A 26455-nucleotide genomic window follows, 5' to 3' on the forward strand; every position below is an offset into this window, starting at 1 on the left:
TCAAACACTTTCCCCTCCGAAGGAAAATTGTTCCCTTGTGCAATCACACCACAGCAATATTACTACTTTTAAATTTCCTTCAACTGTGGACAATCTCGGAGATTTAACATTTCATATTTCAGACGATTTGATTTTAATGCTTTCCTCAACAAAATAATGAATGGTAGCTCATGAGCATTCACATGCTCAGAGCTTTGTTTCTAATTAATGTGCCTGGAAGATAAGCACGTACGCCACAAATCTTTTAATTAGCTCGTAATTTAGTCACGGATTCGTGATGCATGCTGAAAACATTGTATGTAGCTATATTTAATTGTGATATTGAAAGGGCTGAACCTTACAGGAATAAGCTGCCCTTTAAGTGCTGTCGTGTGTGTGTGTGTGTGTGTGTGTGTGTGTGTGTGTGTGTGTGTGTGTGTGTGTGTGTGTGTGTGTGCGTGTGCGTGTGCACGCACTCTCACTCCCTCTCCAACCCTCTCATTCTTTCCCTGCAAAAAACTCAACCACATAACCAATGGACATGCAGTGGCCCTAGTTGCTATGATACCAGATAGTAATATTTGCATTGAATATTAATTGGGCCCTCAGATCCCCATGTTGGGAGTGAAATGTCTTTCTGTAATGTGAGCATGATTCAGATGTCAGGGGAGAAGTAGGTAGAGAACAATAAACCTTCATCCTTTGGTAAAAGCAGGACAAAAATGGCTTTGTGTCTTTTTGTTTGTCTTTTGCTCACGTTAAATTAACAAAAAAACACTAACTGATTTGCATGCGGTGTTCTTTTACCTCAAGGAGTGTTTACCTGGGCTCGCAGTGGTCCTATTACTCACCAACTCTAGAGAATAACATGGATAATTCTGCTGTGTCCCCACTTTGCCCCACACTCAGTTATACAGAGAGAAAATTAAAGTATGATTGCAATGAGCCTGAGTTAATACCAGTTAGCTTTAATTTTTTTAATGTATTTTTCCTAATTAGATAGTTACCAGCAGAGTGTGTCAGTAAACATGTGGAGAAAACAGTCAACATTGTCTGCATCTTAGGCTGTGTCCACAAGGTGTTGTTTGATTCCCTGGGTCCATACCAATTAAAGACAAAAACACACCTGCAGACTTGACTGACAACATTTCAGCTAGAGATTGTTTCCAAGTGTTTGAAATGCTGCTGCACAAGTATGAAGGTATTATTGAACCAAAACAACTGAGCACCTGTGAGAGTGGAAGTTGTAGAAAACACGTGTATCAGTAAATTTGAAGTCAGAAAAATGATGATTTGCAAACTTGTAGATTTTTTTTCTCCCCCTCTACCACAAACACCACATTAACAACACCTCATATTCTCACATTTTTGCTACAGTGAATATGGTGCAAAACACATTCACACACCCAAAAAAAAAAAAAATATGTGAAGTCATGGCAAAATTTGCACCTCAGCAAATCAGTCTGTGAATTCATGCAATGAGAGTTGCACATGTGTAGAAAATTCTCAAATATTTTTTTCTTGGATATTTTTCTTGCACAAACGCAAGTCAATAATGACAACTGCTTAAAATCAGTCTCAAATGCTGCCCCCCCCCAATCACAAGTGACAAGATCCGTGCACTTTCACTCGTGCAACACATATCTAACCAGAAAAAAAAAAATGTTTTTCCTCTATGACTTCAAATTTACTGATACACACTATTTCACAGGTGCCCAGTTGCTTTGCTCCAATAGTACCTTCATACACAAGCACTGTGTCCCATCTTTCATGCGCATTCATTTGGTACCCAGCACCTGCTCAATTCAAAACAATGTTGCCTTTTGTGTCCGCGTCCATTTTGTGTTCACTGTGACTTATTATAAAAACACTTTGTAAACAGCTTTCTAAGCCTGTGTCTGGTGGTCACACATGCCTTTTCCATGACAGGAATGTGACAGCCCGTAACTTAAAGTGAAGCCCTTGTTGGGTTTTGCTTTTGTTTCCACCGAGTAGTGATTCAGTGCCACTAAACATGACTATATTCTATTTTCTCGAGTTCTTTATTATCTTCAATACTAACCAACAGTATAAACATATATTAATCACAATGCATAGCCTAGTGTGCCTCTGAAAACAGTTTCACACCATTCTCCCCTTTAAACCATGCACTAGTCTGCAGTTGTGGCAAATGCATTAAAATGTCACAAATGCTATACTAGGTCTCTAGAGTTAGCTGAGGGAGGGCTGCAATGAAATAAGGCCAATAAACAACTATCTCCTGTAATCCCTGCGATGGCAGAGGTTGCATGTAGGCACAGAGAGAGAGAGAGAGAGAGACAGACACTGTGTCCAGCACTGAGACTCGACCTTAAACAAATCTGGACCTCACCAGATTTGCAAGGACGCCCACGCCCACTTAGTTATTCAGATAGGCATGAAAAGACTTTAATTCAGAGAGGCCTGTTGCATCAGGGATTGCCATTGTGTTCAGGCTGAGCAATTAGTTCCCATAGAAAAGTGAAAGAGGAAGGCCTCATCAGTGACACGTACACGCCTGCGCACACACATACACGTTTATGCATGGTGTACGCACAGTCACGTAGTACAGAAACACACTGACAACACTTGCTTATATCCTCAACACACATCCTCACTCTTTTCACCACACACCCCATGAGGCAATGCAGCCTGTTAGGGGCCTCATCCAATTACAGTCATCTGGAAGTGACCTCTGGTCCTCCATACTGCTGCTTTATATGTCACAGACAGAAATTGGGGGGAAGAGAGAGACACAGAAGAGAGGGGAGGCATCAAGAGCATGTTGGAGAGCACCGCAGGGGAATGGCATTATACACTATTACACCGACAGCTCTGGGAAGCCGAGTGCTCTCCAGCACTGCTCCAGTAGTTCATCAGGCCATCCTGGCAGGCTATGAGCTATAATTGGGCCAGACCTTTGAGATGATGGCAGGCTAACGCATCAGTGTCTGCTAAACGCTAGTGTCAACATGCCAAAGGAGCTGTCTCGCAGGGACTTCCGGCGCAGCACTACTGCAAGTACAAGTGAATGCACAAGCTGGAGCTCGCTATAAATTATGTCAGTCGCTTTATAGCATCTACACAGCATTATAGCATCTAGCAGGGCATGCAAAATGAATATTAGGGTCATGTCAAGTTGTTAAGATAGAAATTGATGTGGATGTGGGAAAAGGTTACAAGTAAAAGGTCATGACTGGCTGTTATATTACTATCAATCCTTTCCTTCCTCCTTGCTCTTCCAATCCAAACCTGTGACGTCTTCCACTGGTGAATATGCAGAACATGTGAAAAAGGAAATGTTGCACCTTTTTTAAATGCAATATTTGTAACTATATTTACTGCATGGCACCAACAGGACCAGGTTTAGCTTCCACTAAACTCTTTCTAGTCAGCCTTTTGTTTGTTTTTTTTAACTTTACTCACGTTGGTCAGCTTTGGATGGCGAGGTGTGGTTGAGTTTCTCCAGTGAGTCACTGCTGCCTTCGTTTAGGATGTAATCGAAGTTAAGGATGAACATCATGACGACTCCCTCCTCGTTCTTCACAGGGATGATATGGGTGGCGCACAGGAAGTTTGAACCTAAACAGGAAATTAAATCAAGGTTAGAAATGGGTAATAAACTTTTATGTTTGATGAACTTGGCACGTCTCACTGCAATCAGTTATAGAATCCTGAAATTATGACCCACAGTAGTCTAAAAGGCAAGCTCGCTTGATTAAAATTCATAACTTAATTATTTTATGTGCAAAACAAAATAGTAAAACCCCATCAAAGACTCAAAGTAACAGCTTTTCAGCTAAAGTACAGTTTGACCCCGGAGCTTTCCATTAACACTCTTTGACATTCAAACATCTTATTCCAGATAAAGCTGTGTGTGTGGAAAGGCTTGGGAGAGAAATGAGGGTGAAAAGGTCAAGAGATCCACTGAGAGGAAAGCCTCTGGAGCTAAATTATTTCATAAATCCAGACGGTCCTGCTACTGCGTACCGCACAGTTCAGTACAGTCAAATACAGTGCAAACATCCATTCCCCTCAAGTTAACATCCATGTCTTATCCAATTACTTCCATACAGTGACATCCAAATTAATGTAACATGAATAAAAAGACACACACACACACACACACACACACACACCCACACCAAAATATAGCAACCATTCTTACAATTCAGTCTGGGGAAAAAATGAATGAATTGCTCTCAGTTCTTAAACCCCAATTATAGAGTTGCTGATGGCTCCGCAGTGGGAGGTAAATTTAATGCAACCCTGCTCGTCGCTAATGCCTCATGTCTAAAATGTTCCACATTTATCAAAAAAAAGGTCAACAGAGATGGATCACTGTTACACACAAACAAAGAAGTTTAGGCTTGAATGGTGTTATCTCTGGTTGCCAGCATTGGCTAGATGGGATGTACAGAAGCTATGACCAGGGTAACTGGTGTAGAAAATGAAATGTATAACTATTAAGTTTTAAATAATAAATGTGGAAGATGCTCTCCCTCACATTAGGCTTCAAGTCCTGCTGTCACCAGTAGACTATTTATAGCTCACCCAGCAGGCACCCAGCCTACAGCTTTTCTTTTCTGGGGGAATACAGAGACACAGACACACTGCTGCACAAGCACACTCAACAAAAATGCGAAAAAATGCATGCCAGTGCGCGCGCCCCTCCCCCCGAAACAAATTAATTGCAGAATTCTTGTCTTTTTTTCTCATAACGTATCGATAGGCTCCAAAATTGTATTGTGCAGCAAGATTATAAATCAACTGCTTCACCAGACTGGGGTTTGATTTATGTATTAGGGAGCCCTGATTGCGCTGGGCTAAGCAGTAACTTGCCCCTAATAGTACATCAGTGTCACCGTGAGTGAATGGAGTCATTAATTTCTGTCAAAGGGGGGGTGGTGGCATTATCATGCCACTTCTGCCTTTACGGAGAACATGCAGAAGAAGCCACTATCCCAGACGGAGGTGGCTCTTTGCTTTAATGGTTTTCAGGAACAATATGGATGTACTTTCACTACAGGGAATATGTACTGTATGCAGCAAGGTCAGGGGGCCATGAGTATTAGTGGAAGTTAATGGATTTAACAAGAACAGAAAAGGGCTCTCAAGTTTTATATACTTATACAAGTCTAATATTGACAAATTATACAATTTAACCCTAACTAACTATTTTTAATTATTGTATTTCACAACAAAAGATGTTGTGAATAATAAAATGTGTTAGCTTTTGTGTCAGTGTTGCACCCTTCAGATATAAATGTCTGAGAGAAAAACAGACTGGAAAATAATGACCGATTTGCAGCCTTAGTATAAATGTGTCCGTTTTATCTCCTTAAGCACAAGGAGCAGCAATGATTCATTTTGTTTCCAAATTAAAATTGAAACGATCATGTCTATCTCCATGGAAACAAGTGAGCGCTCCAGAGAAAAAACAAACTTCCTGTGCCAAGTTGGATATTAGTCTCCAGCACAAAGCAACTTCAAGATGTTTCTCAAATGAAATGACATCATCTGTATTCCACTGCAGACGTCTGTGAGGAGAACGCTGAGAACAAAGTGAGAGAAATTTACCTTTCAAAATAGCCAGGTTTTCAACTTGTAAAGTTACATTTCAAGTGAGTAAAGTTTAAACATTAGTTACACAAGATGAGACAGTTTACGACCTCTTTTGCAGTGTAGCCACCATCATACAGCGGCATCAGGGACCATTTATCCTGTAGCAATGCTAGCAGGTTCTGTACAAACGAGGAAAAAAGCTTTAGCTAATGAGGCTAAATTCATGACGATTGAATGTCTCCCCTGTGGTTGAACTGAAGAGGAACAAACTGCAAAGCCAATTCTGTCAAAGTAGAGGACCTGGACACTCATTAGCATGTTCATCAAAAACAGGTGTGGAAACATAGGCCCACACACGCACGTACATTATTCAAGGACAATTTTTTCCACTCCGTTATTATACACACACCCGAAATACACACACATGCACTAACACGACCAAAATTGCCCATTAATGTATGTAGAGGTGTCAAGAGGGGCTGCCACGTAGTCTGCGCCCCGAGCAGTTTGGGGTTCAGGGCCTTGCTCGTGGCAGTGCCCAGGAGGTGAACTGGCACCTCTCCAGCTACCAGTCTACACACCATATGACTGGTCCATGCTAGACTCGAACAGGCAACCATCCGGATCCCAAGCCAAACCCCCACGGACTGAGCTCCCGCCGCTCAGTGCTTAGTGTAACCGCTGCATGCCTCGGGAGGGCATGTAACCCCAGCTTTGTAAAGCAGTGTGTGTGTGTGTGTGTGTGTGTGTGTTTTGTGTGTGCATGTATAGGAGCAACTCTAAAAATAAGACGGTTGGAAACTATAGGCATTTATAATTCATTGGAGCCAAGTATTATGTTCTAGAAAACGTAAAGGTTTAGGCCAGGGGTTTTCAAAGTCTGAGACTGTGGGCCTCCACTCAGACAAAGCTTGGGAACAGACACTCAACATGTGAGCCAAAATAGCCTAATATTACGGTTTGACATAACTTCCGACAACAACAAATAGTTTTAATAAAAAAAATGTCTGTCCTATCCTACAGCATTTATTAGTTTCTAACTCTAGGGAGGCCCGCCTCACATTTAGAAAACCCCTGGTTTAGGCGATATAAGAATGAGACTTGATGGTTATGTGCTCAAAATCGACACACATAAGAAAAGTGCTCCCAGAATCGGCTGACAAAATCCCTAATTCAACTATTCAGGCTGTGAAGAGTAGGTGTGTGGATACATACATTATTTCCCATTTGACTCATTATCATTATTGGCTGTTTGTTCATCCTGATGTTAATCAATGTTTTTTGTTTATGCATGTGCTGCATTGATTTTTACACTATGTCATGCACTTGCAAGATACATTTGAATCTGTACAGAAATGCATGAGGGAGTTTTTATGTCAGAGTGGGGTATGGGCTACTGCATGTGGGTTTGACAATTTGGGGATGACAAGAGAGATAAGTGTTGGTTTGTGTGTGTGTTCTCAGTATTAACCTCCACTTTGACCTGCACGTCTGTCCATTTTCGATTTTTGAATCTGCATTTAAATGTAAAAAAAGCCAATATCTACTTGCGCTGTTAGCAGTCGGAGTGTGCTCATTTCATTTTCCATTACTCTCAAAGACATACATTAGTGTGTGATGAGGCACAACAGAATAAAACCATTATGACGCAAAATAAATCTGTTAATACGATTTATTTTCCATGTGCCTCTCTTTCCCCTCCATTTCCCATTAGCGCTTTTTTTAAACTCAGTATCTACCTCATCGCTCTTCTCTAACATTTTCTCTCCATGTCCTTGTCCGTCTATCACTCTTCCTTCACTGTTATTAAATCCACCCAAGTCCTCATTTGTTTTCTTTTTCCGTTTTCTCACAATCACCGGTTCTCCCTTCAGCCGAAGTGTGCCTCGCTCTCTCGCTCCCTATCTGTGTAGGTCTCTCTCCCTGAGAAATGAGATAGCTGCCTAGGTTCTCCGCAGGAAGGCCACCTGACGTGTTATAAGTGGACAGATCAAACAGATCCCCGGTGCTGCTGCCGATGCAAATTTCTGCCTGTCTGCCTGCATATCCTGCCTCAGTGGAGGGTCAAAGGCAAACACGCACGCACCTCCCGCAAACAGAAATAACATTTACATTTCTCAGTTGCACATTGGCATAGAGACAGACAGCCATGCACACAGGCACGCACACACACTAATGATCTCAGTTCAGCACACTCCTAACCAGGCAGAGACAGACACTGGCTCTCACACACACACACAAACACAGTGACTCACACGCAGCCTGCCGGCAGCATTAATTAGCAGAATGTTCTCTGTCCAACTAAATCTAATAAGCAGGCAATGGAGCTGGTTTACATGGTGCAGTGTAATGAGAGAACGCACCTTTTGAAAGGCACTAAAAGAGCTTTAGTCAAAGTATCTCTGACCTGAATATTCATAGGGAGCTGCAATGCAAAACATAGTTAAGCATCCTAATAATATGATCCATTAGGTGCCATCTCTAAAAATTGCTCATCTGTCTTAAAACCAAAACAGCATGACTCAGCATTCTTCTTCCCAAACTCAAATCTACAGTCATGGATGGATGGACTAAAACACAAACAAAATCTTTTCCTCTCTGGTCTCTAATCCTCCGAGGAGAGCGAAGAGGAAAGTGCTGACGTGCAGTTTTCCAGAGAGGCAAAACAATCTCAAACTTTATCAACTCACTTTCACCTTGCGAAACACAAAACTGCCAATCATCCATAAACTTCACAAAACCATTGGGCCAAACCAGAGTGAATGCTATATATAACAGCCTGATAAGTCTACTGCGTTGCTAGCGCTTTATTGCACTCGCCCAGTGTGTCAAAGTCAAGCCATAAGCCTTAAGCCTGAGGGGAAACGTGAGTCTTATCAATTTAAACATTTTCCACTCGACTTCATTTCCTCCCTGACGCGGTGCAGCCTACCTGGATTAATAGGGCTACCTAGTAATCTGTTGTTACACAGATGGCTCGGCAGGATGACAGCACAGTGTGGTACCAAGTGCATACACAGAATATGACAAATCACAGCGTGCTGAAGGGCTCTTTAATGTTTCCAGACCAAAGCCACATTGTTTGTCATCTCTGTTGAACACACCACTAACTCCGGTACTGTGGGGATTCACTTTTAACTCTGATAAACCAAAAGATCAAAAAGGCAGTTCCACACGCAAAGTCACCTCCACGGCAGTTTGTTTTGGACAGGATGTCTCTCTAATAAACTACTTGGATGACTGGTCCAACCAAAGACATTAGTCATGGAATAAACACAATTACATGCGCGGGCAGATGGATAAATGTGGCTACTCATCCAAAACATACTGGAGAAAGGCTGATATTCTGCATAACACACGCAATGAAGGTGACTTTTTATAGAATCTCTTTTTGACCTTGGGGTTTGGACTGAAAGCAGCACCACTGTTGGACATCAGGAGAAAGTTCAGATGAGGACATTCTTATATTGCACTGATACACCACTGACCAACTGTTCCCACAGAGATGGGCCTTCATCCAGCACAACACACAACTATGAAATTACCTCCCAGTTCACCTCACTTCACTCACCATGTGTGTTTTGCCACCTCCCCATTCTTTTCTGAAAATTATAACCTTGATGGTGTAATTAATATATCAGTTCAACCTCATTTTAAGCTTGAGGGCTCACTACTCCTCTGTGGTTACGTTGATACACTCCCCTCACATTTTCTTCTCACTGTCATTTTACTGAAAGCGAGCAGTGATGTGTTAGTTTTGTTTTTTGAAGATTAGGTGGGGGGGTTAACTCAGCAGGTTTGCTGCACACTTTCAAAATTTCACAATATAAACTAAGATCCTCCATACCTTTATGACTGTAAACCATTTATGTTTAAATCTAATCAAGTTAAATCTAAAGACCATTTAAGTACCTTGTTGGAATTTTTAAAATTACATAAAGCTCTTCTCACTTCTTGAAAAAAAAAAAAATATATAAAACCCACACATAATCTATAAATATGGAAACATGTCTCATTTCTAAAGTTAAACTGCTAGACATTATGTGTCTCCTGGCTCTCTGAATAGTCTATTCTCAGTGTCAGTGACCTGGAGTCTTTGAGTTTCCACTTCACACTTGAGCATGAATGGCTCTGAGCCTATGCACACACAATTGGGTCCAAACTAACCCTTATACAGTCTATGCCCTATGTCACAAAACTATGCTAGTACATGTCTTAAATTCAGATTTAAAGGTGAACAGAGTGAAAACTTTCCCCCCTACAGAAGATGAATGGGAATGAACACTGAGGTTTTTTTTGTTTAAAAAAAAAACAAAAAAAACCCTACAGTGATCTTAACGCGCGGCCATACAGTCAAGTAACTATAAGAAAAACACAACAAGTATTACCAGCACAATCTACTTAAAAGTAGAGCGGCAACTATTAGCAGATAATCAAAAGATAAAAAATATATATAAAAAGAGTGGGCAACTGTTTTAATCATTTACATTTCATGGTCCCAAGTTCTCAAATGTGAGAATGTGTAACTTTTGTTAGTCTGACAAAACAAGACATCTGATGATGCAACATTGTGCTTCAGGAAAACTGTGATGGCTATTTTCCCCCTTTATGATATTTTATAAACCCAGTACCCTGTAACTACAGCTGTTAAATAAATATAGTGAGGGAAAAAAAGTACAATGTTTCCCTGTTGAATATATAGAGGGCTAGACGTAATAAAGTAGTATACAATGAAAATGCTTTACATACATTTTACAGTACTTCAATGTACTTAGTTATTTTCCATCTGGCTACCAGTCCCAAGTGTAGTAAATCCAGAACAAATGTCAGTTTAGGACAGAGAGGAGAGGACAGATCATTTTGAACAATGTGAGTGAGGTATCCCTCTAAAGTTCTGTTCTATTTTTATTTATAATTAGTGAACAAATAGAAATTATTGAGTGTGAAAGTGTTTGCTCTTAAACGGTGCAGTGAAAAGAGTTCTAGTTTCAAGATGCTGGAAATTTCATTAGATTCTATTTCCACTATCAATAATTAAGACAATGCAGTTCAACGCGCGCGCTTGTTCACAGTGGCAGGGTAGCAAGAGAGCAGCGCACACACATTGTTCAGTAAGCGTGGTTAAAATGCACATGGACAATATTTCTTCAACCCGATCAGAAATCATAAGAGATTCCAACTTAACTGTTGTAACATAGACGCTAAATAAAGCGATCTGATAAGATGTGTTTACATGCCCCAAAGCATTCACATCAGAATACAGTTTTTTTGACATGCACAAAGTGGTTCCGCCCACTCTGAGGTGTCTAATATGCCGAAAATATAAAAGAAGAACAGAGAATATTTCTGTAGGCTGCATTCACATGGATTCAGGCAGCTGGTAGAGCAGGACAGTAAAATTATGTGAGGCCGGCAGAGGATACCAGCAACAGTAATGGTAGACGGCATTACCATCCAAAATTATAACTTTCTGTTGTCCTCTGGCGGAATTTACAACCGGATGTTACCTACCTCCCTCACACGAGGAGAAAACAAACAATATACATTAACAAATACATTATATGAGCTGAGAGCTTGAAATCGTACTCAGATATTACAAGAAGGCTGACATATGGCAGACAATCAGCATGGAGCTGGGTGGAATACGGATTAAACGTGGTGAGGAAGTATTGTGAGCCAGGTTCATGTGTGATGAAGACGTTTTGGAGACTGATGAAGACAGATACAGTGTCAGCCCACAACATGTGAACACATCGAATGCAAACACCAAATCAGCAAAACATCTTTGGGTCCGTTTTATGTTTCCATCTTCCCCATAGTTTCAGTAGTTTTTCCTATTGGGTCATCTTTAGCTGGCTTTAAGCTAGAACGAATCTTTCTGATGTTTATTCTCCAATGCTACATAATATTGTTGTCCTCTATTACTATCCATGAGTTGCACTCTAATCTGTGGAGCCAGTAAAATCTTGTAAACATTCTTCTAAGACTTGTCAGATTCCCAGAGAACACATATCCGACGCCTTAGCTACTGTGTCTACTTAACCAGTCTAACTGTTGCCTCCCTAACAAGGACAGTTACATGAGAGAGATTACTAAAGCTGGAAGGTCAGTGAACACTTGTGGGATCAGCTACTGACTCCAAGCTTGTTACATCATGACATCACCCCATGACCTTGTTACATCAATTAAGCCCCCCTAAGAAATGTTCTTTCACAAAGCATTTATGTTATAAAATGCAGATTATCAAAAAGGTTTCTTCCTCCTCTCTCAACTCAGTTAAAAAATTCTTCACTTCAGATCAGGCCAATCTCTTCCAACTGAGGTGGTTACATGGGGAGTTTTTATTCTGATTATTAGTGGAATATAAGGGTCCGTGTAAATGCAGCTAGTGATTGCGCGATAGTGGCATATGGGAATCTTTATAGCCCTCATTTGGAGAGAGAGCTGCCAAAAGTATTGCAGTCAAAATCATTTTAACTTGTAGCTAATTGTGCCTTTTGCCCTGGCCTAATAGACATGGTGTGTGTATGTGTGTCCATGCAAGTGAGTGACACTGTGAGCAGAGCCTCCAGCAGCAGGGAGCTGTTGGTTGGTGCGACACTGCTTGAGGGGTTATGGTGACAGCTCCCTCCTTGTTTCTCTCTCTCTCTAAAACTTAGCAGGAGCCTCTTCACCTTGGCACTGTTAATTGTCATCAAATCATCTTATCCAGGTTGCACTCTGACCCTGCATCCGCATGTCTCTGCTGCTGTATTATTTTCCCCTGTTTGACTTTACATCAGAAGCAGAACAAAACATCATCTTGTGAATGATCACGCCGTGTAGCAGAACGCACACCTAACAAGCCACTGTATCTGGTGTTGAATCTTGAAAATGAGATTAAGTTATTTGTTTACAATCAAAATCTACTTGTTGTAGGCATAAGATAAGAAGGAATCCCCTTGTCTTCATACTGCTGGATCATTCGGGTGGAGAAAACAGAAGTTAAATGAGAACTGACTGTCCTTCAGAGGGAGGAAGGCTTATTTTTGCCTTCCATTCTGAGGAAATGTGATCCCTTCCCCTCTTCTCCCCCGGGAACATAGAGTTGGACTAAGCGCTGTTTAACACGGATGCCAGCTCTCAAATCCAGGACGGGGAGTGCTACATTATCACCGGGGATACAGTATCATCAGCGGTGGTTGCCTGGTGGTTCGAGACACTGTTCCGTAACCCAGAGGTCACATGTCAAAATCACTGCAACACAGAAATTTGTCCATCAATGTCCAGAAGCTAACACACCAAGCACCCATTTGATCCATCACTGTAACTGTAGGCATACATCACCTGCTTCACTACTACAAGTACAAAAAGATGTCATGGAAAGAAAAATAAATAATTGTTTACTTTAAGTGACCCACTAATCCCATGCTCTAGAAGTTATTGCTCACATGGCCTAATTTAGAGTTCAACATCATACCTCTACATAGTAATGGTAAATGGTCTGTACTTTTATAGCGCCCTTCCTAGTCTTTCTGACCGCTTTATATTCAGTATCTTGCCCAAGGACACTAACACGCAGACTAGGGGAGCCAGGGACCTTCTGATAAGTGGACAACCGCTCTAGCCCCTCAGCCACAGCCGTTACAGGACTCTACTCAGTACTTCTACATTGCCTTGACAAATGACACTTTATGAAATAAAGTGAATTAATTTCCCTTTGATGTGTCAAATATGAGCACAGTTGCCAATACAAAAATTAAACAAAAATGTAATATAACTGCTATTGCATCGGTTACAAGAACTGAATTTAATTATAGAAAATCGGTTATGGATCAAAAATATCATTGCATCTCTACTCTCATGGGTCATTGTGCAGTTGCCTTGACTGAACTGATGGGACCTGTGGGTGTTATACAGCGATACACTGCAGCCTTTTCAGGATGTGGAGGCAGCCAATAGTGCCTGCACTAGAAAACTAGATCAACGTGGAGAATACAGGATGAGGGGGATCCAGGCATTTACTCTTCGCACGTTGTGGCCGGATGATGTCAGTGTATAATGACTTTGAACAGGACTTGATAATGTTGGAAAGAGTCTATTATTTAGGGAGACAGTCCTTTAAATAGAAGATCACATATTTGAGTCACACAAACCTCAAGGTCACTGCGTTCCATCATCCATGGGTGAGACACTTCCCATTACCTGAGTGTTGTATGAGGTAAGAGTCCGCTAAATGATCAGACGACAAGATATTCGGGTGCACTCAAAGTGAGGCAAGGATTTAATATCTTCAGAAGGGTTTTAATTTCACTCTGACATCATTAATTAATTTAAAATCAGTTAGCTAAATTAGTTTTTAAAGAAAATGTAGCTTCTGGTGTAGTGCATTTAATCATTTGAATATCAATACATGTAAGTGTGGAATGCAACCAAATTGAATATCCTGGAACAGGTCTGGATCTTATACACAGACATTCAATGCAAACTAAAGACTCTGCTTTAGAAGCATGAGTCAAACAGGAAAGTAAAGTTCAAATCATTAATGTCTGTACTTGATTGTGAGGATCTTGTTTATATTCATGCCTAAACTCTTGAGTCTTGAAGTCGCTGGATTCAATACATAAAGCTGCTATTTATTCCATGCTAGCTATCTGATGTGTTATTGTGCAGTGCTGTTTACTATGCACATACTGTATCACTACCATGTTATCTAAGTATCAGCTGCCAACCTCATGGTGAGTATGAGTGTAAATGGAGACTTGTTATATCAGAATTAAGCTTGGCCAAACCAGATTGCAGTTACACTTTAAGCTTTTGTTCCAAGCTTTTAAATTTTAGCAATGGGAACTAATTGCTTGAAATGTGATTGTATTCACTAGGGCCACTTTATGATATTTGGGATCTTTTATTTACCTTTGTAGTGTTATTCTTATCCATGGTAAAAAGCAAAAAAAAATAAATAAATAAAGGCTTGTTCTCAGGGTATCGCCCCTGTTTATAGAAAGGTTGAAATCCCATTATGCCTGTAAGTAAAACACATTGTACTTTTTCTTGACTTTCTACATCAGATTTGTGATGGTGAGTGAGGAGATAATCTAAGGTCATGCAGAAAGTCCTAAGCAATCCATCGAATACAACAATGCCTTGTGTAGCACGCATTAACAGGAATAATCTGAAGCTTTTGGGCACCATGCAGTGTTACTGCAAAAGGTTATCTGGGAAATCATGGTGGGTGATGGAAGGCTCTGCGGACTCTGTCAAACAGCAAGCTGTGAGATGGTGCCATAAATACACTGTTTATCATTATGAATGTGGGAAAAAAATGTCTGACTTGACAGATGGTGCAGCAAACAAGATACCACAAAGTGACTTGATGGGACACGTTGGAAGCCAAAAGTAAATTTTTATACAACTATGACTATTTGAACCCTTCAAAAACACATGTCTACTTGTTTTTTTTATATGCTAAACATATTCCAGATTTGTGTGCGTCTCTGGCCTATTGTGGTCCTGGTCAGACAGCACAAACCGAACATGCCCAGAAAACTGAAATAATTTAAAATCGAATAAAAACTACATTTTAGCTGTGCACATATTTGGAATACAAACATGCACTTGTGACAATCTCTACTAGTACTGACTATTTGGTCACATGGTGCTTTACTATTCACGCTCAATAATGGTACACCTGGACTGTACTTCAATAACCCTTAAAGACAGACGTCCTCGCCACATAGAATAGACACTCCTGTAGACACTACCTCATATTTATATATTGTATGTTTCCAATTTGTACCTAAATTTCTACCCAACTGCACCATATTTTTATGCTAAGTGTGATATTTTGTTTGACATGAACAGAGCATCGCCCCCCACCCTGCCAGAATACACTCCCACTGAGTTTGAAATCCAACAAGCACAAGATGACAAAAATAGAGAAGAAATAACGCTGTTGGGAGAGTTTGTTTTAAGACTTTGCTTTAACGTTAAAATGTTTAAGGTTTCAAATTAGAGTATCTATAAGGAGCTGTATTTTTAATTATGTTTCTCTTTTGTTTGTCCTAATTAAATGATGTTGCATGCGTTTCTGTAAGAATGACTGCATGGTTTGCTCTGTGTACATAGCGTATGATTTGTTGATTATAAAAGGATTATCTTGAATGTGACACGTTGCTAAAACATTTCACAGAGGTCCGTGTCAGACCAGGACATCTGTCGGATTATTTAAGGAGATATAGCAACATTACATTAAGCTGCTCATCTAGAAGAAAGCTGAAGAATACATACTGTACACATAAACCTCTGCAGAATAACTAAGAGGCCTGATGATTATGCTAAGGACATATTTTTACATTGCTGGAACACCAACGGAGGACAGCCATGAGACAGCCAAGTAATGTCCTGGATGTCTGTTCAGCTCTTTTTTTTTTTGAGACGTTATAAACGTCTTGCAGGGGCAGTCATACAATGTCGCAATGTTTGCTGGGAAAGATGCCTGGCTCGATCTTTAAGAGTGTGACAATGTAGCTGTGAATACTCCGACGGCCAATACAAGCATATGTTTTTCAATCAAATACACGCATACACTATTAATATTATTTGGACTAGATCAAACAACATAAAGCTTAGCCTATGTTCAGTCAGCTCAGTCTCTGAAAATTAGACGAGAGGGCATGACATAAATACAAGCAAAAGCAATCACAGCATCACTGGGACACACTGGGTGATCCTGTAAATGCTGAAACAAATTCGATTAAAGAACACTGTAAAAGCACGACAGACTCCAGGGTCCTGTCAGCCTTGTCTTCTCGCAGCACTGAAATACTAAATTACTTTTGTGAAATTGTCAAGAAATCATCAATCCGTACATCCTCAGCACAAGCATAAAAATACGAGAACAATATGAGCCCTGGTGTGTTTCAGCTGAACAGAATGCATGAGGAGGACTCAATGACAAATCAGAAGCTTTAGAGAAATGTCAGATTTGGACCATCGTGGTCCAACGCCTTGATAATCTGTGGATGTCAGGTTTTGTTGAGCGTATGACTAGCTGTGGTGAAACAGGCCAGTGGCCGTAGGCTGTCCCCTCAGAATCTACGCGATTGCTGATTCAATCTCCATCAAAGTGACTCTGCAGGCGCTGCAGAGAGCTGATCCCTGGCTGGCATTTAGTCGGGGGGCTTCCAAAACTGGGAAAGTTCATGAACATAGACTTCTACCTAATTGTGCTGGTTGAAATAATGTCATCCATTTCAAAGGGTCAGACACGGACTGCTGCCGGGCATGAAGACACTACAGTAACAACAACATATAAATGACCTTGCTAAGCACTGGGTCTGCCACTATGCTGAGAATGAGGACACTAGAACTCAAATAAAGCAACATATCTTGGAGAGAAAAATGTAGATAAAAATAATAATTCCACAAATACCTCTAGAAAATGACCAAATGTTAAACACCGCCCACATGAATGAAAACAATCAGGCGTGATCTGATGAATGAAAGAGCACATAAAAAAAATGAATGGCAATTCATTCACAGATGTGCACGTATCCAATCTGTGAATGAGAGAAAAGCAGGGATCACGGTCTGACATATGAGTGGCTGAGTGAGTGGGGGGGTGGATTTCTTAACATAAAAAAAACTTAAAACCACTGCATGATCTAGGAAAATAATCTTTCTTGCTAACATCCAGCTCATCATTTCTGATACCGGCTGGGTGAAAGGTATCTGAGACAAACGTAGGGAGCTGTCTGCTGTACAGTTGTGGAGGTTGGGTGTTCATAAGGCAAGAATGAGGAGAGACAAGGGGGAGGGGGAGCTGCAAAGCAAAGTGTTTGAGCAGGTGGGGGAGGGGGCTATGAGTGTGTGCTTAATCCATAGATCTAACATCAGAGTGACCTATATTTATTCACTGGCATGGTGCCTGCACACCATGGCTGTGAAATAGATTTCATAAGTACAAGCTTAAACTAATATATGTGGTTGGTTGATACTGGCAATCATAAAATGCTGTACATCAGACAGCTCAAAGTGATAACCCTGCCTAACAAAGCTGTCTTAAAGCAGAAAATATGCATTCTTAGATACACAATTAAACAAAACAGCGTAATGTATAGTTATTACAAAATCTCAAATTTCAGGCTAAAATGTCAGCATCAAGTCTCAGACCCATTTTAAGTATTGGTTTTTAAATTAGAGGCAAAAACTGAGAGGACTTAACTTACATTGCATTTTAACTACAGTAAAGAGAGATTGATGATTATTTCTTCAGATTTTAAATAGTGGGTATAGTGACTATGTCCTATACTTAGCCGCTACTTGTTGCTAATTGAATTATTGTTTCTAATGATGTCAAGATCAGTGACTGTAAAGAAGACCTTGACAGGAAAGCAATGGGTTATTGATCCAAATTACCTTGTTAAAGATGAGTTCAAGGTTTCACAAGTTTCAATAAAAAACAATTAAAACAGTAGTAATTTATTTGTCTGGGAACATAGATACGACAAATTCAAGTCACTGAAGGTGCAGCAATTTCTTTAAATATTCAAACTGTAAATATGTACAGCTGATCTTGTTTTTTATTATTTGCAGGGGTTTTTGGTTTGTTTTTGTTTTTTCAGTGTAAATTGATGAATCAGGTCAAAAACGCTTCTACACTTTTACAGTAGGAACTCATTTAATATAGGCATGAATTTAAATGATCGTCCCTTACAGTGTCAAAGCAGATTACATCATTCTGCATTACAGTGCACGAGATCCTGTTGTTCTTATACTGGGTGCGTCTATGAACATGTGTCAAGTCAGTAAGGCTATACACCAGCGTCACCAAGTCAAATTCCTCGACATGAACTGTACTTGGCAAATGACTGACTCAGATTCTGCTTTTGATGGCAGTTCCAGGATTGTGTGAGGTCCCAGTAGCCTGGTGTGTTCTCCAACTGTGAGACCCAAAGGCAGACATGTCAGGTTGAATTCGAGAGTTGCAGTGATATATTGTAGCTCTTTCAGTTGCCAGGACAACACTATTCTGTACTCCCCCCCCCACCCCGAGATGGGGAAATGAGGGTGTGACAGAAGAGGAAATTCATCCGAATAGTGATGGGAAAAGTACAGCAGGGGCATGTGTCTACTTTACTCCACTTTGTCTTTTTAAAGCACTCAAGTTTATTATGGAAACAACCACGGAGAGTAACTACAAATCTGCTTTACTTGTAAACGAGCAATCTGTAATCCTGGAGCGTCTTCTTCTTACTGGCAACCCCGAGAAGCCATTGAAGAGACTCGTTATAAATGAGATCCACTGTGAGGCATGAACATAGAGGAAATCGAAGTCCTTGCTGCAACATGAATTTATCCATGTCACTTTACACTGATTGGGGGGGGGGGGGGGGGGGGGGGGGGGGGGGGGATGTACAGAGAATGAGAAATGATGAGCCAACTGGACAGCAACTCATTTATGGGTTTAGTCTATAGTGGCACTACGATAACGGACAACTTTTACAGTGGTTGCTCTCAAGCCACTGGACTGGATTCAAGAGGGTGTTCACGCAGTGCTAGAAGCCGTTTGATATTCAGCTGCACCTGATTTCTCTTTATGTTCCACCTTCATTTACACTCTCTCTCACTTCATCCCTCAGCCACACACGTCAAACTTAGTTTAGAATGAATTCTCCTTCCTACATCTCCACGCTCCGTTTCATTTAAGTGCCTAATTTTGTCTTTGCATCAACCCCCACTCTTTCCACCACTGCATCTGCGCTTCCCCTATCTTCCTTCCTGCATATGTCTATCACAGAGACAAGCTGTCCACTGTACACTTTCAACCTGAGAATGTGAAAGAGACTGCATGAACAGAATAAGAGCTTATCTTGTTTGCACAGCAGTGGATGTACAAGACCTGGTTTAAAAGGGAATGGTTTCCATTCCGGTGTCCCGCATCTTCAGTCATCATGTCAGGCTTCCTATGAGGCATCAGAGCCTCATTCACTAGTTATTTATTATTCTTAAGAGTGGTTCACACAACACATACACCCACCATGGTGGAGTTGCTTCTGCAGCATCTACACTGCAAGAACAATGTCCACCATAAAGCAGTCTAAACAAAAATTTCAGATTACAATATAAAAATACCATGTTTGTTTGAATTTTTGTATCTAGTATTTAAAATTCAATGTTTTAATATTCCATGGAGTTTCCACTTGCTTTCATTTTGCCTAAGTAACTTAAAGAGTTTCCAGGTGTTGGCGAATAAAACTGCATATGTGAAAGTTTGGAAAAAAATTATAAATAAAAGAATTCTGGGGGTGTAGAGACAAAGTACTGAGCTCACTGAGGCTACATTAGCTGCTACTAGCACAACACAGCCGAATCTCTGACCCAACTGTCAGTTGCATTGTGGGTAGTGTAGGCGCCAGGTTTAACACAAGACCAAATAAAGCAAATCCTTTCACTGCTAAAGTAAATTATATGGTTCAATAGGGATGGGGATCGAGACCCGGTTCCAAAATTTCTCAAAACCCGAAAATCAATAAAGGTTCGAGTTATCGATACGGCTATCGAGACTTGCTGGTCCTATGATGTAACGTTATGTCTCGAGCGTCAAATCTGATTCAATTTAAACGCAATGGATAAGAAAATCATCAGGCTGCAGTCTCTGCCTGCTCCCACACACACCACAGCGAGAGGCTGTGCCGTTGTGGTGGAATACGGTGAGGGTTAAGTTAGCTCCTGTAAGTACGTGCAATAAAACCTTTGCAAGTAAAAAGACAATACTTTATCAATACACCTGTCTGTAAGGTAACGCTAAACTTGTAGAAATGGTTAATTTAATCATCTCTGTCCTATGTCTATGATTGTACACTGAATATATTGTTATACATTGTTTGGTTAGATGAAATCTGGGCAATTTCAATGAGCATTTTTCATTATTAATTTTTTCATCATAAAAAAAAAAAAAAAGGTGAAGGGGGGGGGGATGACTTAATCCCAGTAAGCATCACTGAGCACAACCAACTTTAAATTTATCTACTGCCACATTTTCAGTTTCATTTGCTATTGCAAATGAGACCATTTACCGTGTACGGAGCTTATGGATTTCTTCGGACACCAAGGACCCTGAGAGTCGGCTCTTTAGTATGGAAAGCAAGGCACTAAGATAATTCTACGGGAATCACTGAAAAGGAGAGGCAGACAGAGCAACTGCTGCTGAGTAAATGTGTGCGCTTCGTTGGTTAGAACAGTTTGTTTCCCCCCACCCCCCTGTGATTTTTGAAGCTGTCATTAAGAAAAGGAGGTTTAATCTCTGCTTAATCTCTAACTTGGACAGCGCTGAATGCATTCTTTAAAAATAAAAGACTGCAGACTAAGAAGCATCAACAGTAAAGCGATGTTAGGTCTGAAACAGGTTGTGCTTCTTGGCACAATTGCTTCCTTAATCATATTGCATTTGTTTTAGAAGAGATCATTTAATTATGTAAATCAATTTCTCACCACTTTATATTTTATGTATAATTACACTGTGAAGGATTAGCATTTAAATAGGCCATGTGGCTATCTTTTACAAAGCCCTGCCAGAAGGAAACAACTCCAAATCTAAAATCTTACAATCTGGCAATATTCCAGTATTCACTGTAAGGCCACATAATGGAGCGACTGTAGAGAGCTAATTGAATGGAACGTGCTTAAGGTAGATTTTAGATCTTTTGCTCTCAGCTGCAGTTTGAACAAATGATGCTCTATATCACAGTTCGTCAGTAATCATTGATTTGTTAAATGACATATTTGGCTCCAACCTGATGTGTTAATCAATCAATCAATATTGTCTTTATTGTCCACAGTGTGGAAATTTGACTTTGGCTTCACAGACAGATTAAAAACCACATCATTAAAAATTAAGTAAAACATACACAGTACAGACCATAACTGATAGGATTGTTCCATCCAGAAAGTGACCTCAATTCATTGCGGATCCATACAAACTAAATGATGCAGTTTTCCTTGAGTGAAATTTTTTATAGCAACTTCAGATAGAACATCAGCAAGGTACCCTGTGCCGTTTAGCACAAAAATGACAAGTTTAAGTGGAATCATTTGGTCTGCAATAGTAAGTAACACTATCATTAATAAGATCATCACGTCAAGGACTATATATCTGTAAAGTGATCTGCTATACACATGTCTAATCTAAATCTTTTTGCACATTTGAAACAATGCGTCTTCTCACCATTTATGAATCAATTAATTTGTCCAGCATAAGAGTCTTTGCTTCTATGTGATAAGAATTTGGGGAAATTGCATCATTTGTCTTAAACACACTTCAAAGTGCACAAAAAAAACTCCACAAACATTCAGCGGGCGTACACACACCACTCTCCATATCTCTCACACACACACTACATCACGCACAAAGACTGCAGTAACCTCTTGTTCTCTCACAAGCACCGGATTGTCCCCCCCATTGGTTACAAATGGAAACAAAGACTAAAATGCATATGTGGGAGGATGACAGCAAAGCAAAACAGCCCTTATGCATCACTCTGTCTTTCCAGGTGCCGATAGCGCTTAGAACAGCCACATTTCAGAGAATATATGTGTTAATCATCAGGAATCTCTTTGTATTTATACTGGTGGGAAATAATATCTATGATCATGTTGAACATGAGTAATGGCAGTATGGGACAACACTTTAGGTCTAAATGTGAATGCGTCTCCTGACTAAGAAAATGCTCTTGAAGCAAGTGCAGTAAACAGATTTAGGATCCAAATGTCAAGCAGTAAAATAAACGTCTGCCACTTTAAAAGACAGCCACTTCTCCTATAGAGGTCATCGAGATATGTACAGTGGAAGGCAAAAGGACCAGTGGTTCTGCGAAGGCACAAATCATAAAGTATTAAGAATGTGCCAGAGATTGCGCTGACGAGCAGAATCTCCTTCACGGACTGTAAAGGACAGCAGGCGATACACGTTTATGCAGACCCTGGGCCACAGGATTAAAAAGAAGATTGCCTCACAGAAACCCCAATGGCCCACCACGAGGAGAGCAATCAGCTTGCCGCAATGACATTTCCCCTGGAATTCCAACACAGGAGACAACAGAGATAGGGGCTGACAGCTGTGTGTGTGTGAGAGATAGGGACACAAGTCTAAAATTAAACCATTTCTTAATTGGCTGCAAACTGAAATCCTTTATTTTTAATTTAATTATCTTCTTTTTGCACATGGTTTTCATTCGTTTCAGCTAGCACTGCCTGAGTCATTTGACGTACTATTAGGATTTTTCCCACCCGAACTGCTTGCTCCTTACATTTTGATCACATTAAATTTGAGCAGTCCAAGATTATAAATGGTTACACACACTAAAAGTTTTTGATATACAATAACTAGACTATATATATATATATAAAAAAAAACAAAAAACACTGTACCGTCAGTGGGTTACATGATCACAAACTGGAAACAAAATCATGTCAAAGGATGGTCTACAGTGTGATTAATTGTACAGCCATACTTGCTTATTGGGGGAAAAAGGAGATTATAAGAGCAGTGTGCCTTGTTGAAACAGGTGTATGACCTTCCCTGGAGAAGCTCTGAGTCAGGTGAGAGGAAAACACTGAGGTAATTAGAGGCTCAGTATACTGAATGGTAATGAGGCCTTTTCCCTGTTGCAGGGTCCGACAGTCAGAGGCCCTCCAGCTTTATTTATTCAAGTCTCCAGTGGGCTAGGCAGGGGAGGAAGGGCTTTGGGCCGCCATTGATTTCCCCTCTCCAATGCACCTTTTTTGAAGATCAATGAAACATGAAGGTATTTGTGTCCTCATTAAAAACTGTTTGCTCAGTGGATCGATGCAGGCTGAACCCCCAGCTTGGTTTGGCTCACAATGTACCAACCTGAGGCATCACACCTGTTATGGTCTAGATTAAAGTACTTAAATACTTTACCTTGCTAATAGCACAGTATAAAAATAATCCAATAGGACTGAATGTCCTTCATCCAAAACTTAAAGATAACTAAAAGTGACAAAATATTTACAAAAGTAAAAGCACATTAATAATCCTGAAGCTTGGTTTGCCTAATGTTGTCTGTTAATGTGTCTTATAGCCTGCAAAAAGCATTTGTTTGGTTCATTCGTTCAACGAATATTCCCAGGTGGTTTCTACACAATGCTTGCAATCTTGTGGTTACCCAATACTGTTCACTAATGGGAGTGCTCACTAATGGGTTCCTGCGTGCTGATTTTTTAAACGTACCTCCACAGAACATGTGGAGAAATTACTTAAAGGTGCAACTTTGCAATTTTCTGGTGAGTTTATGAGCACATTGTTCTCGTAAAAAAAAGATGACAAAAGAACATTCTTGGTGAGAATTTATAAGATTGTTCTCCTGTTTTCAGCAGCCAAAAATTATTTAACGGTATTAATCTAGGTGATTTTGGTATAAACTATAACATACTGGCAACTTAACTTCAATAAAAAGTACAAAATTTCCCTCTGAAATATAGTGGAGTATAAAAATATAAAGTCATACAAGTCAGCAATTGAGTAAATGTTCTCAGTTAATTTCTACCTCTGTAAAATTTGCGGCAAACATAAAATAAGACATGCTGCAAATCTAAATCACAGGGGCAGAATCTCATAACTAGCTCTGGAAAGCACAGGCAAACTGTAGTATTGTTGACGATACTGACTGAGTTTCCATGTTCCCCCCCCCCACCAGTCAAAGTTCAGTAAAGACAATATAAAACAAGGCTATGGGTTGCATACTGACATTATCAAGGGGCACAGGCCCACTCAAAAATAAGCTGACGTCTCCCTCTGCCATCTCCCTCAAGCATTTTTCTGTAACTTTCTCTCACTCTTTTGACCTTTGACTCCACACATCTATGTCTCCAAGGATACTATCATTTGTAACTCTCGTGTAAACCGTCTCTGACCTAATCTATATCACTTCTCTCTCTCAATGGGTTTTCTTATATCTGCCTGAGTATGAATTACAAACACACACAGTCTTGAAAGACCATCTTATCACACATGAAATGTCAACTCAAATCCCCGACAGCATCTTGTTTCATTAGCAATGAGAAAATCCATCTGTTTGTAAATAGACAAATTCTAAGCCTTTCTCCAGATCAGGGGGCATATTTTTCTCCGGCACGCATGAGTTAACAGTTGCAAACTGTGGTTATTCACTCATGGATGCTCCTTGGTACTTTTGTCAAATACTCTGCTGCTTGTGAATTAAAACATGCTTACGCTCAGGTCACTGCACATAGTGCTAATTTAGCTGGTGGGAAGAGGCTCATCAGCAACTGTTGTAAATTCAGCTGCACAATTATGACAAAATGCTTAACACCGTGAGCTCATCTTAAGTGCAGCTGATTGATTTTTATGGCTTAATAAGAACTCACACGCTGCAGTTTTAACAATCATTGAGGATAAAACACAATAAAGCTGAAGACTTATTTCCTCTGGGGTCCTTCAACATACAACAAACATCAGACAAGCACATATGGGCGATCACTCCACAGGACCTTTAAATCAGTTAATCCTTATTTGTGCCATAGTGACACCTCACCAGTCGTTAAGCATTATGCAAGGAGGCTTAATTATCTGAATACATGTGTCAGTGTTGCTGGAGCTCACCACATGAACTCTCCCTGAACCAGCACAGTTGATGTGACTGGTTTAAACTTTCACTGTGGAGCTCGCCTTGTAACTCATCAAAACAGTACCAGCTGTCATGCCAAGTCATGATCTACATGCAATATTAATAAGAGGCATATGCGCACCAGTCGATTATCTAAATTATCAAAAAGCTTTACAGATACAGTCCATCACAGACGACTGTCAGGTCTGTGAGTGCAAGCAGGACGTTAAAATGCTAACATTAGAAAATGTAAGTCAGCTGAATGATAGTACTGTACAACAACAATGCTTTTTTTGGAGATAATGAGAACAGAAACAGAGAAACCACGCACCTCACTATGTTCACATTAGTCTTTAGGGAAGTGAGCTATATCCTTCCCAGGTTGCCTTATGCATCGCAGGCTAATGAACATCTTTTCCAGCCACCCAGCTCCTGCATCATTTTAAAACCGGACTTCACAGCAGAGGAAACCTTCACAGCTGCTCTTCCCCCCCTCAGGGTTCTAAATGGGTACACTCAGTGATTTGCTGCTGTAAAATGCTCCAGATAGAGCAGACTAAAAATGACCCACTGTGTACCTAGAGTGTTAGACACTGTAAAAGTCCCCTTTCACACATGTATCCCACGTCTACGCATCTTGCAGTAACACTGCAGGTGGGTCTGTCTTGTGCAGCACAAGACAAAACCAAATTCAAACACCGGAACACAAATCTTGACTTGGTTTTCAACCATTCTTGTAAGTCAGTGAGATTTCAAAGTGAGCCTATTGCAACAGCTTCATGCCATGTGCTGTACATGCCGCCTGAGCCCACATACACAGCCCACTGCACTCACCATCCTTGCGGTGGTAGGTGATTTCCACCTTGCGCTCCTCTGAGCCCAGCAGCGCCTGGGCCACCTGGGCCACCGAGTGCCGGCTGGTAAACTGGCCGTGGAGGAAGTCACACGTGCACGGCTTCTGCATGACATCCGGCCTGGAGAAGCCTGTCATCTCACAGAAGCCGTCATTACAGTAGATAATAGCGCAGTTCTGTGCCCGGGCATTGGCTATGATGAATTTCTTATCTGTGAAGGGGTAAAGGAGAGATTGGGGAAGTAAGTGTTAGTTTGTTCATAAGCAGACCTAAGCAAGACCAATGCTACTTTCACTTGTTATTTAACATGTGGACATATCAATGCATACATTAAAACAATAAATACATTTACAGGGATATAAAAGAAATTAAAACATCTGACAAAAATTTCAATCCACCTAGGTGGGCGTA

General features: G+C 40.5%; 1 protein-coding gene across 1 annotated transcript in view; it reads right to left on the reverse strand.

Annotated features, from left to right (window-relative positions):
- Positions 1–26455, reverse strand: part of kcnh7 (potassium channel, voltage gated eag related subfamily H, member 7) — a 67932-nt gene that overhangs the window by 39923 nt on the left and 1554 nt on the right. The window contains exons 2-3 of the mRNA XM_046053589.1: positions 26025–26255; positions 3424–3579 (exon numbers count right to left, since the gene is read on the reverse strand). Coding sequence (XP_045909545.1) covers positions 3424–3579; positions 26025–26255 — 387 coding nt within the window. The remainder of the gene's footprint in view (positions 1–3423; positions 3580–26024; positions 26256–26455) is intronic.

Source organism: Micropterus dolomieu, linkage group LG01 (assembly GCF_021292245.1).
Source record: "Micropterus dolomieu isolate WLL.071019.BEF.003 ecotype Adirondacks linkage group LG01, ASM2129224v1, whole genome shotgun sequence".
Classification (NCBI taxonomy): Eukaryota; Metazoa; Chordata; class Actinopteri; order Centrarchiformes; family Centrarchidae; genus Micropterus; species Micropterus dolomieu.